The sequence below is a fragment of the Staurois parvus genome, unplaced genomic scaffold, assembly GCF_062004578.1.
Source record: "Staurois parvus isolate SC_StPar_1 unplaced genomic scaffold, SC_StPar_1.0 ptg000086l, whole genome shotgun sequence".
Classification (NCBI taxonomy): domain Eukaryota; kingdom Metazoa; phylum Chordata; class Amphibia; order Anura; family Ranidae; genus Staurois; species Staurois parvus.
This window is the reverse complement of record NW_028317882.1, coordinates 551,183-566,431: the sequence shown is the minus strand read 5'-3', so window position 1 is coordinate 566,431 and position 15,249 is coordinate 551,183. Positions and strand designations below refer to the sequence as shown.

Below are 15,249 nucleotides of genomic sequence, written 5' to 3'. Positions count from 1 at the left end.
TCATGGCTGGGTCTTCCAACATGACAACGACCCGAAGCACACAGCCAGGATAACCAAAGAGTGGCTCCGTAAGAAGCATATCAAGGTTCTGGAGTGGCCTAGCCAGTCTCCATACCTAAATCCAATAGAACATCTTTAGAGGGAGCTGAGACTCCGTGTTGCTCAGCGACAGCCGCAAAACCTGACAGATCTAGAGGAGATCTGTGTGGAGGAGTGGGCCAAAATCCATGTTGCAGTGTGTGCAAACCTGGTCAAGAACTACAGGAAATGTTTGACCTCTGTAATTGCAAACAAAGGCTTCTGTACCAAATATTAATACTGATTTTCTCAGGTGTTCAAATGTTCAGCAGTGCAAGACAAATAAATTCTTTAAAAATCATACAATGTGATTTCCTGAATTTTATTTTTAAATTCTGTCTCTTAGAGTGGGAAAGCACCTACAATGTGAATTTCAGACCCCTCCATGATTTCTAAGTGGGAGAACTTGCAAAATTGCAGGTTGTTCAAATACGTCTGTTCCTCACTGTGTGTGTATATATAAATATATATATATATATATATATATATATATATGTGTGTGTGTATGTGTGTCACTAGATCAAAGACATTTTTAAAATAGATCTGCCAAAACTATTGAGTGTAAAGCTGGTCGTACATTGCACAATCCCCTTCAGACTTACCAAAATTGTGTAATATGAGGATAAATCCAAAGAATTCATTGCATTTGTATCGAAAAATGTAGACCCTTGCTCTACATAGTTGATAGTATATCTAAAGGAGATGGTAGAATCAGATTGTAAAGTATACAGTTACCTTTATCGTTCATGGCTCGTCAACAGTAGTAGAAACAGTAGTATGATAACCTTCTCTTTCTGCATTTGTGGCAACTATTTGATCATTGCTGCCAATGTGATTTAGCCAAATCTGTTATGCAGATCCAGTATGCACTACTTCTCTTATATAAGCACCGTAAGAAAATTTTGTTGTTTAAGCACGACTGAATGTGGAATCTTTGGAGTGTGGGTTTTTTTTTTACATTTTATTGCTTTCTGTGTAGTGTCTGCCACTGTATAACCAACATTTATGACAAAAACACAGAAGAGGCAAGGCAAAAGAGACCAAGTTGTCAATGAAGTCTGTCCTTTTTATGTGTTAATTATTTCAATTTTTTTTAATTTTTTATTTGAGGATACATTTATGTTCAACATGTCTAAATTCACATACTATTGATTGATTATCTTTGCTGGACATTCCAGGCATTCCATACATTCAGTAGAATAACATTTTCTAATGTCACCTGATATCTGTATCCCAGTGGTGTTCCTGCATTGTTTCCCTGTCAGTGCCCTGATGACATACATTAACCACTTGCCTACCGGGCACCTACACCCCCTTCCTGCCTAGGCCAATTTTCAGCTTTCAGCGCTGTCGCACTTCGAATGACAATTGCGCGGTCATGAAACACTGTACCCATATGAAATTTTTTATCATTTTGTTTCACACAAATAGAGCTTTCTTTTGGTGGTATGTACTCGCCGCTGGGTGTTTTATTTTTTGCGTTATAAAAAAAAAAGAGCAAACATTTTGAAAAAAAAAAAGTTTTTCTATGTTTCTATTATAAAATTTTGCAAACAGTTAATTTTTCTCCTTCACTGATGTGCGTTCATGAGGCTGCACTGATAGGTAGCATTGATAGGCAGCACTGATGGGCACTGATAGGTGGCACTGATGAGCTGGTACTGATGGGCACTGATAGGCGGCACTGAGCTGGCACTGATATGCAACAATGATGGGTACTTCTAGGCAGCACTGACTGGTGGCACTGACTGGCAGCACTGCTGGGCACTGACTGGTGGTACTGCTGGGCACAGGTGGGCGGCACTAGTGGGTGTCACTGCTGCTCACTGATCATCAGGGCACTGATTGGTACCGATCCCTCCTCTGACAATTGCCAGTTATCGGCAGTACTTTCCTCACGCTGTAACAGTGTGAGGAAAGTGCAGCCGATAACCGGCAACTGCATTTATTGGTGATCTTCTGTGTCATTGGACACGGCTGATCACGTGGTAAAAGGCAGCTGTGATTGGCCTATTACCACATCACATGATCAGCTGTGTCCGTAGGACACAGCGATCACAGAGATCACCGGGTGCGCGCCCCCCGGGGCTTGTGGGAGGACGTCATATGACACCCTCCCAGAACTGGCCTTTGGCAGTAAAGCCGTCATTCGGCTATCTGCGGTTGGAAAGTGGTTAAGCAGACACAGTCCACCATTGTAATCATTGGAAAGCTGGTCCAGAGCAATTATGTGCAGTTGACACTGGACTGAGAGCATATAGACATAAAAGTAGCTGAGATCAGCAACACTGAGATAAAAACAGGATGAAAAAGAGTGAAAGTATTAAAAAATACAGTTAGGGTTTAGATCTGATTTAACATTCATCACTTTACTAACATCATTTTTTTATATTCAGGGCCATGATGATGACAGCTTGTGATTTATCTGCTATCACGAAACCATGGGAAGTCCAGAGCAAGGTTAGATATCAATCAATTATCATCTATTAGTTTGTGCAATTCATATATAATGTTACGTCTGAACATATACATGGCATAGACATCTGTTCAGCTCTAGTTCATATATATATTCAGTTGTTTAAAATGTTTTATGGTTGTATTTTGTTATTATGCTTTTCATGCTATCCATCAAATACAATTTTATGGGTTTCTGCTATTTTTTGTGAGTTACTTAAATGCAAATATTTTACACCATATCAACATCTTTAATATACAAGATATATGCTTCAGCTCCTAAACATCAATTATACAGTCTCATCTTATATATACACAGCACAGATGTAAATTATAATGTGCAAGTAATCCACAGCAATGAATTAGAAGCTATTTTTTACTGATCTGAAAACCATCAGCTGAAATCAATTTGATTGCCATGGTTATTGCAGTTTGGAGTTTAAGTATTTGGATAAGGATTGCTCAATAAATTAGATCATGTTTACTTTATAATTTCTACCTAATTTTGAATTGTTTTGGACAGTTATCCATAAATCAAATTTATTTGCATAAAAATAATAACAAGCTGTTTTCTCTATGCAACTTGGTTGGACTGTTTCTGGATAATGCTGGCCTGACATGTATATAACTTTTCAACATTTCCCAATGAAGCTGTCCATAGGCACTGTGAAAGATGTTGAACTCTACCCACACCCTGTCTCTTGATGTAGCTATTAGAATTAGCACGAGAATACTATTTGTATTCTATAAAACAAGTGATGGCTGACCAACAGATAAGTACAGAACAAAAATTTATATGGAAAAAATGCTAAAATTAGATAGCAAAATATGTGCAGGTGTTATTTTAAAGACATGTTTTAATGGAGTGTATATGTCTAAAAAGGGATATTTTGTATTTTTTTTACTAAAAATCTTTTGTGTGTAAATCTCATTAAGATAGCGCCTGAAAATTCAGACTGCATACTTTAGTATAGTAATGTGGTACTAGTGCTTAAGGATGGTCAGTTCAGCTCAGTTTTAGAAACTACTATCTCTAGTATTTTTCCTTATCAGCCATTTAATTTTTGTTGTAGTAGCAGTTTAGGTTGTTAAATAATTAATTTCAGTTAATTTCAGCTTGTAATAAAAAGAAAAGGCAAAATGAGTTTAGTTTTCCTTCACCATTATGTGCCCAACCAGTAAATACCTGCAATTTTCGCTATTGATAAGAGACTGCAGATTGGATAGTGAGTTCTCCCACTTTAAGCTCACTTTAAGCATGGCTGAATTTTCCTGTTCATAAATGAATGGAGAGAGAGTAGGGGAGGAGAAGAGTAATGCCTGCAATTGCTGCCAATTAGGACAGGTTTTCTAAGCTATCCAATCATTTGCTTCAATTGAAAACAATCAGCCGATGGTTATATTCATGGCTCATAGATATCAGGCTGTTGTCTAAAGAGTGATCATGTAACTCTCGTCTCATTATTAGCAAAATCACATACAGGTGGAACCCAAATCTAGTTAGGAAGTCTAACTGGGTAATTTCTAGGAAAATAAAAGTTGATAAAATATTAACCTTTTTAGATAGTTTTGAACATTTTCTGCAGAAAGAAAAAAAAATATGTATATTAGGGTTAACTACCGAAAGAAATACAAAACTATCCCACCAGTACAACATCCAAAGATGAAACATTAAAGATTAAAGATGAAAGGACAAATTTAAATGATCATATTCTAAGCTGTGAATTGTCTTGGTAATTAAAGTGATTGTAAAGGCATATTTTCTAAATACCAAACATTTTATACTTACCTGCTCTATGCAATAGTTTTTAAAAGAGCTGTCCAGATCATCCTTTTCTTGGGTCCCCCGCCAGCACTCCCCCATGTTGAGTGCCCCCATAGGAAACTGTTTGCTATGGGGACACTCATTCATGCTCGTTCCCGAGTCCAATCTGTGTGTAAATAAGACTCACAGAGTGGAGCTGAGACCAGCCCCCCCTGCTCCCTCCTCACCAGCTGTGATTGCCATTGGCTCCTGCTGCTGTGTTTGAGCCAAAGAGGATGGAGAGAGCCAAGAGATCGTCTGCTCTCGTGCACATTGTTTGATCAATATCAGGCTAAGGTGAGTATAGGGGAGGGGGCCGCTGCACAGAGAATGCATTAAGGTAAAAAAAACTTTCAGCCTTTACAACCACTTTAAGTGGGATAAATATGTTAATATGCGCATTTTATCTCATATTGTTATAGGTGGCTCTTCTAGTCGCTGCTGAATTCTGGGAGCAAGGTGACCTGGAAAGGACAGTACTCCAGCAACAGCCTATTGTAAGATGTTTTGCAAGAGCTGCATACTTCCTAAACTTTGCCAATGGTTTGAATTGTAAGAACAATGGTGAAAAGCAAACTACTGTAAATAATAGCAGCTAATCAATACAGCTGTGGACTGTCTGTGATATGTTTTTTAATTGCAGTAGGAGTTACATTTTCAGGACAGGCTTTCAGGAGTCTACCCTAGAGGGTTTATTCTGGGTACAGGGAAACAAGCAAGGGAACAAAACCTTGCAGCAATAAATGTTACAAACTGTGTAGCCACAACAAACTTATCAAAAAGTATTACACAAAAGGAACCTTCAGTATTGCAGGATCATACAGCTGCACCTCCAGTAATGTGTTGTACAAAATTCATTACAACCAGGGCAGGGGGCGGCCTGACCATTTGGAAACTCGGGCACTGCCTGAGGGCCCGGGGTCAGTAGGGGGCCCCATGAGATGCCCCTGGTACCTTTTTCATAGGCTTTTTTGAGTTTGGGCAAGGACACAGGGGCCTCATGATCCCCTATTGCTCGGGGGCCACATGATCCCCTATTGCCCGGGGGCCCCATGAGTTGTCAGTCCGCCCCTGAAACAGGGATATTACATTGGTGAGACAGGACAGATACCACAATAAAAAATGAATCTGCAAGGGGCGTTCAAATCAAACCTTGACTTTCGAGTTTATATAATAAAAGAACAAATTTCAAGGAGTGGACACTGCGTTTATTTTTTGACATACTCCCCTGCTATATTTATCATGTATCCCAGCATTTAGCTAATGCTTGGAAAGGTTTGGCATAGAAACATTTGCCAGTACACCTGAACCATCCTAGGACAGCCTGCTTCACTTCCTGAATGATTGTGTTCACCTTTCCCACAGAAAATTTGTGCAATTTCACAACAGGTTAAGCGTTGATGATCCAGGATCATGTGTGCCACTCACAGAATGTTTACAGGAAGGATTGACCTGGGAATCTTCATGGTCGGGATCATCACTGATGGATGCACGGCCATCTTTGAAACATTTATGGCATTCAGATGTCTTACTGCTGCTGAGCGTCTCATCACTGTACTGTTCTTGAAGTCTTCTGTAGATATCCGCGGGTTTTATGCCTTCGTTCAGAAGACACTTCATCACCACACGCTGTTCCATGCACGGACTAACACTGTTGTCTGCCATCTTGATTAACGCTTTCTGGACTGGCCCGTGACATGTGCACCGCCTATCAGTAATAGAACACACTTGCCACTTACTACTGTGTGTAGTACCACCACACTAGCTTCCCTTTTTATACCTGTAAAATTAAAAGTCCTGGTTTGACTTGAACGCTCCTCATACATAGACACACCATAAAACACCATTTGGAAGAGGAATACTGCACACCTGTGGAACAGCAGCATCCTTCTCTACTCCTTAGGTGACTAAAGCTGGCCATAAGTGTAAGAATTTCTTCTATTTAGCCCAGTGGGTTGATTGAGAGAAATCCATAGATTCCCCTATCCATGCTAAACAATGAGGATGGATGACTCTCCACCTACTGGCTACTGTATTCTGACAGCTGGCACCTGTGGTTGTCAGAATATCCTCACATTGACTGAAGCTGATTGGCTGCACTTTTTGCCCAGCACCTTCAAATTCTCAGTTGAAGTCTGTTGGCGGTGTCAGTACCACGGCTTGAAATTTGACTGATTCATGTAAATCAGACTAAATTACAGCAAGCTTAACCTTCTTACTTTTATAACCCTGTGTGTGTGTTTTTATGTTTTCCTCCAGAGATGGGAGTCTTTGCAGATTTTTGTGTACACCTTTGTGTATTAGTGCTACCTGGGCCTGGAAGAAGGGGTAGATCCTTAAAAGCTTGTCCTGAAAGTGTAACTGCCACTTAAAAAAACTATCATGGACAATACTCAACTGTGGTGTTTCAAACGCACGAATACACGTACATTCACTTTAAGCAACTATTTAGAAACCATCCTAAAATCTATAACTAGTATGAACAGATTTGTGATGATTGCAATTTCCACATTATTGTGCACAGCATTATAATGTTCCCTAAGTAATATTTAGGCTAAGTAATATTTCTCAGTTCTCTAACTTGTTCTTCTATGTCATTCAGTCATCAATTACTAGGGTAATGCAATAAATACTTATATACAAAACCATTACACATTCCCTTTAACCCCTTCCCTCCCCAGTCTATATATTAACATTCCCCGGCATGACACCCCAAGCTGAGGGTAAGTTAATAAACGTCGACTCAGTAACAGCAAGCAGTCAACACTTCATGCAGCTGTCAATTTCTTATACTGGCTGTTACTAACAGCCAGTATCCCCACTGATTTAATCTCTGACACAGAAAATAGAAAAAAAAAAAATTACATCTACATGCATTTGTCAGATTTAAAAAAAAAAACAAAAGCATAACAGGGTTTTTTTCCCCCATTCAAACTGTGTACCAAACAAAAGCCTTATAGGTCATTAAAATATGTATAAAATATTTAGGCATTTAAATTAGTCACAGGGGCATATTTAAGAATTTGTAAATGTAACATTCACCGATCATTAACTGCAGGTGGATTTTCCTGCTGCAAGCTTTTTAATATACAGCAATCTACCTTCAGCAACTATTTGGTAAATGTCACATTTACAACTTAATGAATATGACATGTAGAGTTTTTTTAGGTTATCCAACACATGCTATTGCTGTTAATTTGGCATGAGCATCCAGCCATCAATTACCTCAAAAGGGTTAATATTGTTATTTATGTTTTTTCTGTTATTAGTTAATATTGTAAAAATACTGCTTTAAAGGGCTTTTTTTAGGAAAAATCTAGAACACTCTTAAAACACTGAACATGTTTGCTCAACTTTTTTATTTATTTATTATTTATTACAGGTACTTATATAACGCCTTCAATTTATATATATATTGTGCATTCACATCAGTCCCTAACCCTCAAGGGGCGTACCATCTAAAGTCCCTAACTTACATTTATACATACACATACTAGGGCCAGTTTAGACAGGATCCAATTAACCTACCAGCATGTCTTTGGAGTGATTTTGATGTGATACATCTTGCTAGTCACGCTGACAGCAATAATACAGTAGACTAGTACAGTTTGCTTATTCATAAAAAAATATTTTTCTTTGACAGCCAATGATGGACAGAAATAAGTCTGCAGAACTGCCAAAGCTCCAGTGTGGTTTCATTGACTTTGTGTGCACCTTCGTTTACAAAGTAAGTCGCATAACACAAAAAAGACACACATAAAAAGGGTATGAACTTTCCATTCATTATACAAACATAATACAAGATAGCAGAAGAAGAAGGTACATTTTATTTTTTTCACAATATCTTTCTTTGCAATTTTGCTCTACATTCATGGGGCATTTGGAAAATTACTAATAACAACAGTATGATTTAAAAATGTATAACTTTATCCTAGAGAATAATTATTACTTTATAATTTCTGCCTAATTTTAGGCTTTTTCATGGGCAGTTAATCATTTTAATACAATCATGGTAAAAGAGTTTTATTGCATAAAACAATTTATTTTCCTAAAGGCAGTTTTTGCTTTTATGTGTTTTTTCATTTCTTCATTTTTAAATGAAATTATTTTGAAAACAAACTAAACAGCTGAGTTTCATAAATATTTCAGTAATGTGTCAGAAGCTATGATGTAATAATCGTAATAATTTCTACACTGTTATGGCAGTACTCTGATACAGGGTTTAACCGCTTCCTGTCCACCCTATAGCAGTAATACTGCTACATGGTGGCATGCGTGCGCAAAATCACGTATATATACACATGATTTTGCATTTCAAGGTAGCTATTTATGGCCTCGGTTGTCAATCACTGGGTCCCGGCCGGTGATAACTCACTAGCGTTCGGTGATCGAGGATTATTACTGATGGAGGTAGAGAACTGTAAGTAAACAATACAATTCTCTCCCCTGTTAGCTCCAGCACACTGCTATGCGTAGCATAGCAGACCAATGCAAAGCAGTGTGCTTGCACTGAAGCACACATACACAGCACATAGTAAAACAGCACACAAATAATCCTTTGATCACCCCACATGTTAACCCCTTCCTGCCCAGTGCCATTAGTACAGTGTCAGTGCTTTTTATTAGCACTGATCATTGTATTAGTGACACTGGGGATGTCACTGATACCAAGTCAGTTCCCCCCAGTGTCAGAATGCCAACTGCAGTCCCGCTATAAGTTGCTGATTGCCGCTTTTGCTAGTAAAAATTTAAGGGAAAAAAAACAGTATATATATACCGCCATTTATAAACGCTATAACTTCATGTAAACCAATGAATTTACACATATTGTGATTTTTTAGCAAAGACATGTAGCAGAATACATTTTGGCCTAAATTTGATTTTTACATTTTTTTTATTCAACATGTTTAATAGCAAAAAGTCAAAAATATTGTTTTTTTTTTTTCAAAATTGTCAGCCTTTTTTTTTATGGCACAAAAAATAAAAACCGCACAGGTGATCAAATACCACCGAAAAAAAGCTCTCTTTGTGGGGAAAAAAAGGACATAAATTTCATTTGGGTGCAGCGTTGCATGACTGCACAATTGTCAATTAAAGTAATGCAGCACTTTAACACAAAAAATGGTCTGGTCAGGAAGGGGGGTAAATCCTCAGGAGGGCAAGTGGTTAAAAAGCAAACTAACAAAAAAACTGAAACTGGATCTGTGATTGATTGGGACAAGCCATGATGACACAAACCGACCATTTGAAAAACATACTGATAGCTACCTATTGCCAAAACAAAATGGTTTAACGTATAAATGTGCAAACAGCTTTTATGGTGTTTTGGTATTGTTATAGTATTAAATACTTCATATAAATAAAAATTTGGTGTATTCTATGGATTTATATCGCACTGAGAAATTCAGCAGGACTTTATCAAATACATAAACCTTTTGAAGTGCAATCCCTATCCACAAACAAGCTAATGTTCCTACACTTTTCTTTTCCACTACCCTTCTGAACATTGATTCAACAAATTGGAATTGTCCACTGAAGTCTGAGCAACTCACACTGTCAGGAGTGTTCATCTTCTGTGAGCTGGTATGCTCGATGGTTCCTTATAACTTTGTTTCAGAGGAAAATTTGTAAACGTCCAGTTTTGCAGAGGAATGTAAAACTTTAACACTGCTGTTATCAGCCAAGGAAAGAGGGGGGGCAAGCTGCACTGTCTATGTCAATGGTCACACACAGCCAGACTTGAATCGAGCCTGCATGTCTGCCCCCATTGCAAGCACTTGCTATGGTGGCAAACACAGGAGAGAAGAAGCCAAGATCGCCAGTGGGGTCCCCAGAAGTGGAGATTCAGGGCTGCTCTGCACAATATCATTGCACAGAGTAGGTGAGTAGACAATGTTTATTATTTTAATTTTAAAAAATTGCCTTTAAAACCGTTTGAAGTCAAATTACAAAACGGTCAATGCCCAATAATATTCGAGAACTCAGGGAGATCTATGTTTGCATATGGCTGGAGATGGAAGTCAGTAGCATGCTGTCATCTACAGTGGCATAGATTTTCTACAGTCTTCAGAAGATTCCTTCTCAAAAGCAAAAAGAAGACAAGTTCAGTTTACAAAAATCTTTGAATATGATAGTAAAAACAAATGTCAGTGCTTCCATTAGTGTGATCTAAAGTTGCTATGCAAAATTAATTCTAGTTCACCGTAGGATCCCCTCTCAATGTTGCCACAGCATACAAGCATTACTTACGTGGGTTGTTTCATTGCTTCATAGGAGTTTTCTCGCTTCCATGAGGAGATTCAGCCAATGTTGGATGGTTTGCTGAATAACAGAAAGGAATGGAAAGCTCTGGCGGATGAATATGAGGCCAAAATGAAAGCAATTGAGGAGGAGAAAAAGAAGAAGGAAGAAGAATTAGCGGCTAAAAAAGGTGTGTAACCAATGTACATTTATGGTGCCTCATGTGAACGTTATTTCATTAAAGGTAGGTGAAAACATTGCTTACAGGCAGGTTTTTATTGTATGTCTCTTTTGCAAAAAAGCATCATAACTGCCTGCCAGCACTGGTGCAACCCAGTGTATAATGCTGTCAAGATAAATTACATCCCCATGTATGGGAGTTGTGTCATCTTGGGCCAGCCAGTCAAGCCAACCAAAGACCCTGCACCCAGGAGAAACCCAGATGGAGATGTCAGCATCAACGACAGAGCAACAAGGGACATTGTGGTTCTTGCAGAACCACTGGAGGAGGTCGCTTTGTTTACCATTTATGTACATATTAGCTGTGCATACTTGCATATCATGGTAAAAAAAGACCCTTTACACTAGTCTGAGAGTTTAATTCTGCTTTAAAGTGAAGTGACTGGCCTCAGGTGATATACAGGGATGAAACAAATCCTCCTACAGAAGTTGTACATGTTTGTCCATTCAAAGTGCAGAATTTACACAGGATCTCTCAGCTCTGAAAAGCAGGTGGTTGTGAGCTGAAGTTATACTCAGTAAGGAAAGCTCTGGGAGACACACAGAGCTCTCAGAAACAGAGCTGAGGTTGTCAATCAGCTGGAATTTCCTCCCATGTCACCATTTTTTCTCTTGGTGTCAGGAAAACTTGTCAAAAGTGATTCACGCTGATAGCGGAGGAATGAGGCAGCAGACAGAAAAGACACTTGATGGTCTAGATTGAAACAAGCACACATTATAGAGGGATATGCTTTGCTCATATTTCATGCCTGCGGTTTACAACCACTTGCCCTCCAGAGGATTTACCCCCCTTCCTGACCAAGCCATTTTTTGCAATATAGTGCTGCATTATTTTAACTGACAATTTTGCGGGCATGCAATGCTGTACATAAATTTATGTCTTTTTTTCCCCACAAATAAAGCTTTCTTTCGGTGGTATTTGATCATCTGTGTGGTTTTAATTTTTTGCGCTATAAACAAAAAAATACCAACAGTTTTGAAAAAACCCCAATATTTTTTACTTTTTTACAAAGCATATCCCGTAAAAAATTTTAAAAAAATCTAATTTCTTCATAAATGTAGGCCAAAATGTATTCTGCTACATCTTTGCTGAAAAAAAAATAGTAAAAAAGATTGCCAGAGATCTTAGACATTGGGCAATTGGTTGTAGTATTTCTTGAAAAATGAGTTATAAGTAGAGATGAGCGAATTATTCAAAAATTCGATTCGGCTGATTCGCCGAATTTGAGGAAGAAATTCGATTTGATGCGAATTTATTCGCTACGAATTTAACTTATAAAAAGGGTTTCTAGGCTTCAGAGAGCCTTTATATTAGTGCAGAACACTGTATCTTTAATTTAAATGCCCTTGGAGATGAGGAAGGAGAAGGAGAAGGAGAAGGATGAGAAGAAGGAGAAGGAGAAGGATGAGAAGAAGGAGAAGGAGAAGGATGAGAAGAAGGAGAAGGAGAAGGATGAGAAGAAGGAGAAGGATGAGAAGAAGGAGAAGGATGAGAAGAAGGAGAAGGAGAAGGAGAAGGATGAGAAGAAGGAGAAGGAGAAGGATGAGAAGAAGGAGAAGGAGAAGGATGAGAAGAAGGAGAAGGATGAGAAGAAGGAGAAGGAGAAGGATGAGAAGAAGGAGAAGGAGAAGGATGAGAAGAAGGAGAAGGAGAAGGATGAGAAGAAGGAGAAGGATGAGAAAAAAGGAGAAGGATGAGAAGAAGGAGAAGGATGAGAAGAAGGAGAAGGATGAGGAGAAGGAGAAGGAGAAGGAGAAGGATGAGAAGAAGGAGAAGGATGAGAAGAAGGAGAAGGAGAAGGATGAGAAGAAGGAGAAGGAGAAGGATGAGAAGAAGGAGAAGGAGAAGGATGAGAAGAAGGAGAAGGAGAAGGATGAGAAGAAGGAGAAGGATGAGAAGAAGGAGAAGGATGAGAAGAAGGAGAAGGATGAGAAGAGGGATGAGAAGAAGGAGAAGGATGAGAAGAAGGATGAGAAGAAGGAGAAGGATGAGAAGAAGGAGAAGGATGAGAAGAAGAAGAAGGATGAGAAGAAGAAGAAGGATGAGAAGAAGAAGAAGGATGAGAAGAAGGAGAAGGATGAGAAGAAGAAGAAGGATGAGAAGAAGAAGAAGGATGAGAAGAAGGAGAAGGATGAGAAGAAGAAGAAGGATGAGAAGAAGGATGAGAAGAAGAAGAAGGATGAGAAGAAGGAGAAGGATGAGAAGAAGAAGAAGGATGAGAAGAAGAAGAAGAAGGATGAGAAGAAGAAGAAGAAGGATGAGAAGAAGAAGAAGAAGGATGAGAAGAAGAAGAAGGATGAGAAGAAGGAGAATTCCAAGCCGGCAAAAAGTGTATCTGCAGAGCTCCGCTATTTCTTAGCGGAGCTCTGCAGATACACTTAGCGGAGCTCTGCAGATACACTTTTTGCCGGCTTGGAATTCTTCTTATTTTCATCCTACTTCTTCTTCTTCTTCTTCTTCATCCTCATCCTCTTCTTCTTCTTCTGAGGATGAGGATGAAGAAGAAGAAGAAGAAGAAGTAGGATGAAAATAAGAAGAATTCCAAGCCGGCAAAAAGTGTATCTGCAGAGCTCCGCTAAGTGTATCTGCAGAGCTCCGCTATTTCTGACAGTTCTCTGACATTCACTCCATACAGCGGTTGAAACATTGTATCTATTTGTTTCCATAAATGGAAACAAATAGATACAATGTTTCAACCGCTGTATCTATCTGCAGAGCTCCGCTAAGTGTATCTGCAGAGCTCCGCTATTTCTGACAGTTCTCTGACATTCACTCCATACAGCGGTTGAAACATTGTATCTATTTGTTTCCATTTATGGAAACAAATAGATACAATGTGTCAACCGCTGTATGGAGTGAATGTCAGAGAACTGTCAGAAATAGCCTATTTCTGACAGTTCTCTGACATTCACTCCATACAGCGGTTGAAACAATGTATCTATTTGTTTCCATTTATGGAAACAAATAGATACAATGTTTCAACCGCTGTAAATGTGAATGTCAGAGAACTGTCAGAAATAGAGGAGCTCTGCAGATACACTTTTTGCCGGCTTGGAATTCTTCTTATTTTCATCCTACTTCTTCTTCTTCTTCTTCTTCATCCTCATCCTCAGAAGAAGAAGAAGAATGAAAAGAAGAAGAAGAAGAATGAAAAGAAGAATGAAAAGAAGAAGAAGAATGAAAAGAAGAAGAAGAATGAAAAGAAGAATGAGAAGAATGAAAAGATTCTTCTTCTTCTTTTCATTCTTCTTTTCATTCTTCTTCTTCTTTTCATTCTTCTTCTTCTTTTCATTCTTCTTTTCATTCTTCTTTTCATTCTTCTCATTCTTCTTTTCATTCTTCTCATTCTTCTTTTCATTCCTCTTCTCATTCTTCTTTTCATTCTTCTTTTCATTCTTCTCATTCTTCTTTTCATTCTTCTTCTCATTCTTCTTTTCATTCTTCTTCTTTTCATTCTTCTTTTCATTCTTCTTCTTCTTCTTTTCATTCTTCTTTTCATTCTTCTCATTCTTCTTTTCATTCTTCTTTTCATTCTTCTTCTTCTTTTCATTCTTCTTTTCATTCTTCTCATTCTTCTTTTCATTCTTCTTCTCATTCTTCTTCTCATTCTTCTTTTCATGAAGAAGAAAAGAAGAATGAAAAGAAGAATGAAAAGAAGAAGAAGAAGAATGAAAAGAAGAATGAGAAGAAGAATGAAAAGAAGAATGAAAAGAAGAATGAGAAGAATGAAAAGAAGAAGGAAAAGAAGAATGAAAAGAAGAAGAAGAAGAATGAAAAGAAGAAGAAGAATGAAAAGAAGAATGAAAATAAGAAGAGGAATGAAAAGAAGAAGAAGAAGAATGAAAAGAAGAATGAAAAGAAGAAGAAGAATGAAAAGAAGAAGAAGAAGAATGAAAAGAAGAATGAAAAGAAGAAGAATGAAAAGAAGAATGAAAAGAAGAAGAAGAATGAAAAGAAGAAGAAGAAGAATGAAAAGAAGAATGAGAAGAATGAAAAGATTCTTCCTCTTCTTTTCATTCTTCTTTTCATTCTTCTTCTTCTTTTCATTCTTCTTCTTTTTCTTCTTTTCATTCTTCTTTTCATTCTTCTTCTTCTTCTTTTCATTCTTCTTCTTCTTCTTTTCATTCTTCTTCTTCTTTTCATTCTTCTCATTCTTCTTTTCATTCTTCTCATTCTTCTTTTCATTCTTCTTCTTCTTCTTCTTTTCATTCTTCTTTTCATTCTTCTTCTTCTTTTCATTCTTCTTTTCATTCTTCTTCTTCTTCTTTTCATTCTTCTTCTCCTTCTTTTCATTCTTCTTTTCATTCTTCTCATTCTTCTTTTCATTCTTCTCATTCTTCTTTTCATTCTTCTTCTTTTCATTCTTCTTTTCATTCTTCTCATTCTTCTTTTCTTCTTCATGAAAAGAAGAATGAGAAGAAGAATGAAAAGA

General features: G+C 37.8%; 1 protein-coding gene across 1 annotated transcript in view; it reads left to right on the top strand.

Moving 5' to 3' along the window:
• PDE6B (phosphodiesterase 6B) overlaps positions 1–15,249 on the top strand; it is a 96,323-nt gene that overhangs the window by 74,862 nt on the left and 6,212 nt on the right. The window contains exons 18-21 of the mRNA XM_089670125.1: positions 2,475–2,538; positions 4,759–4,833; positions 7,980–8,063; positions 10,610–10,766. Coding sequence (XP_089526251.1) covers positions 2,475–2,538; positions 4,759–4,833; positions 7,980–8,063; positions 10,610–10,766 — 380 coding nt within the window. The remainder of the gene's footprint in view (positions 1–2,474; positions 2,539–4,758; positions 4,834–7,979; positions 8,064–10,609; positions 10,767–15,249) is intronic.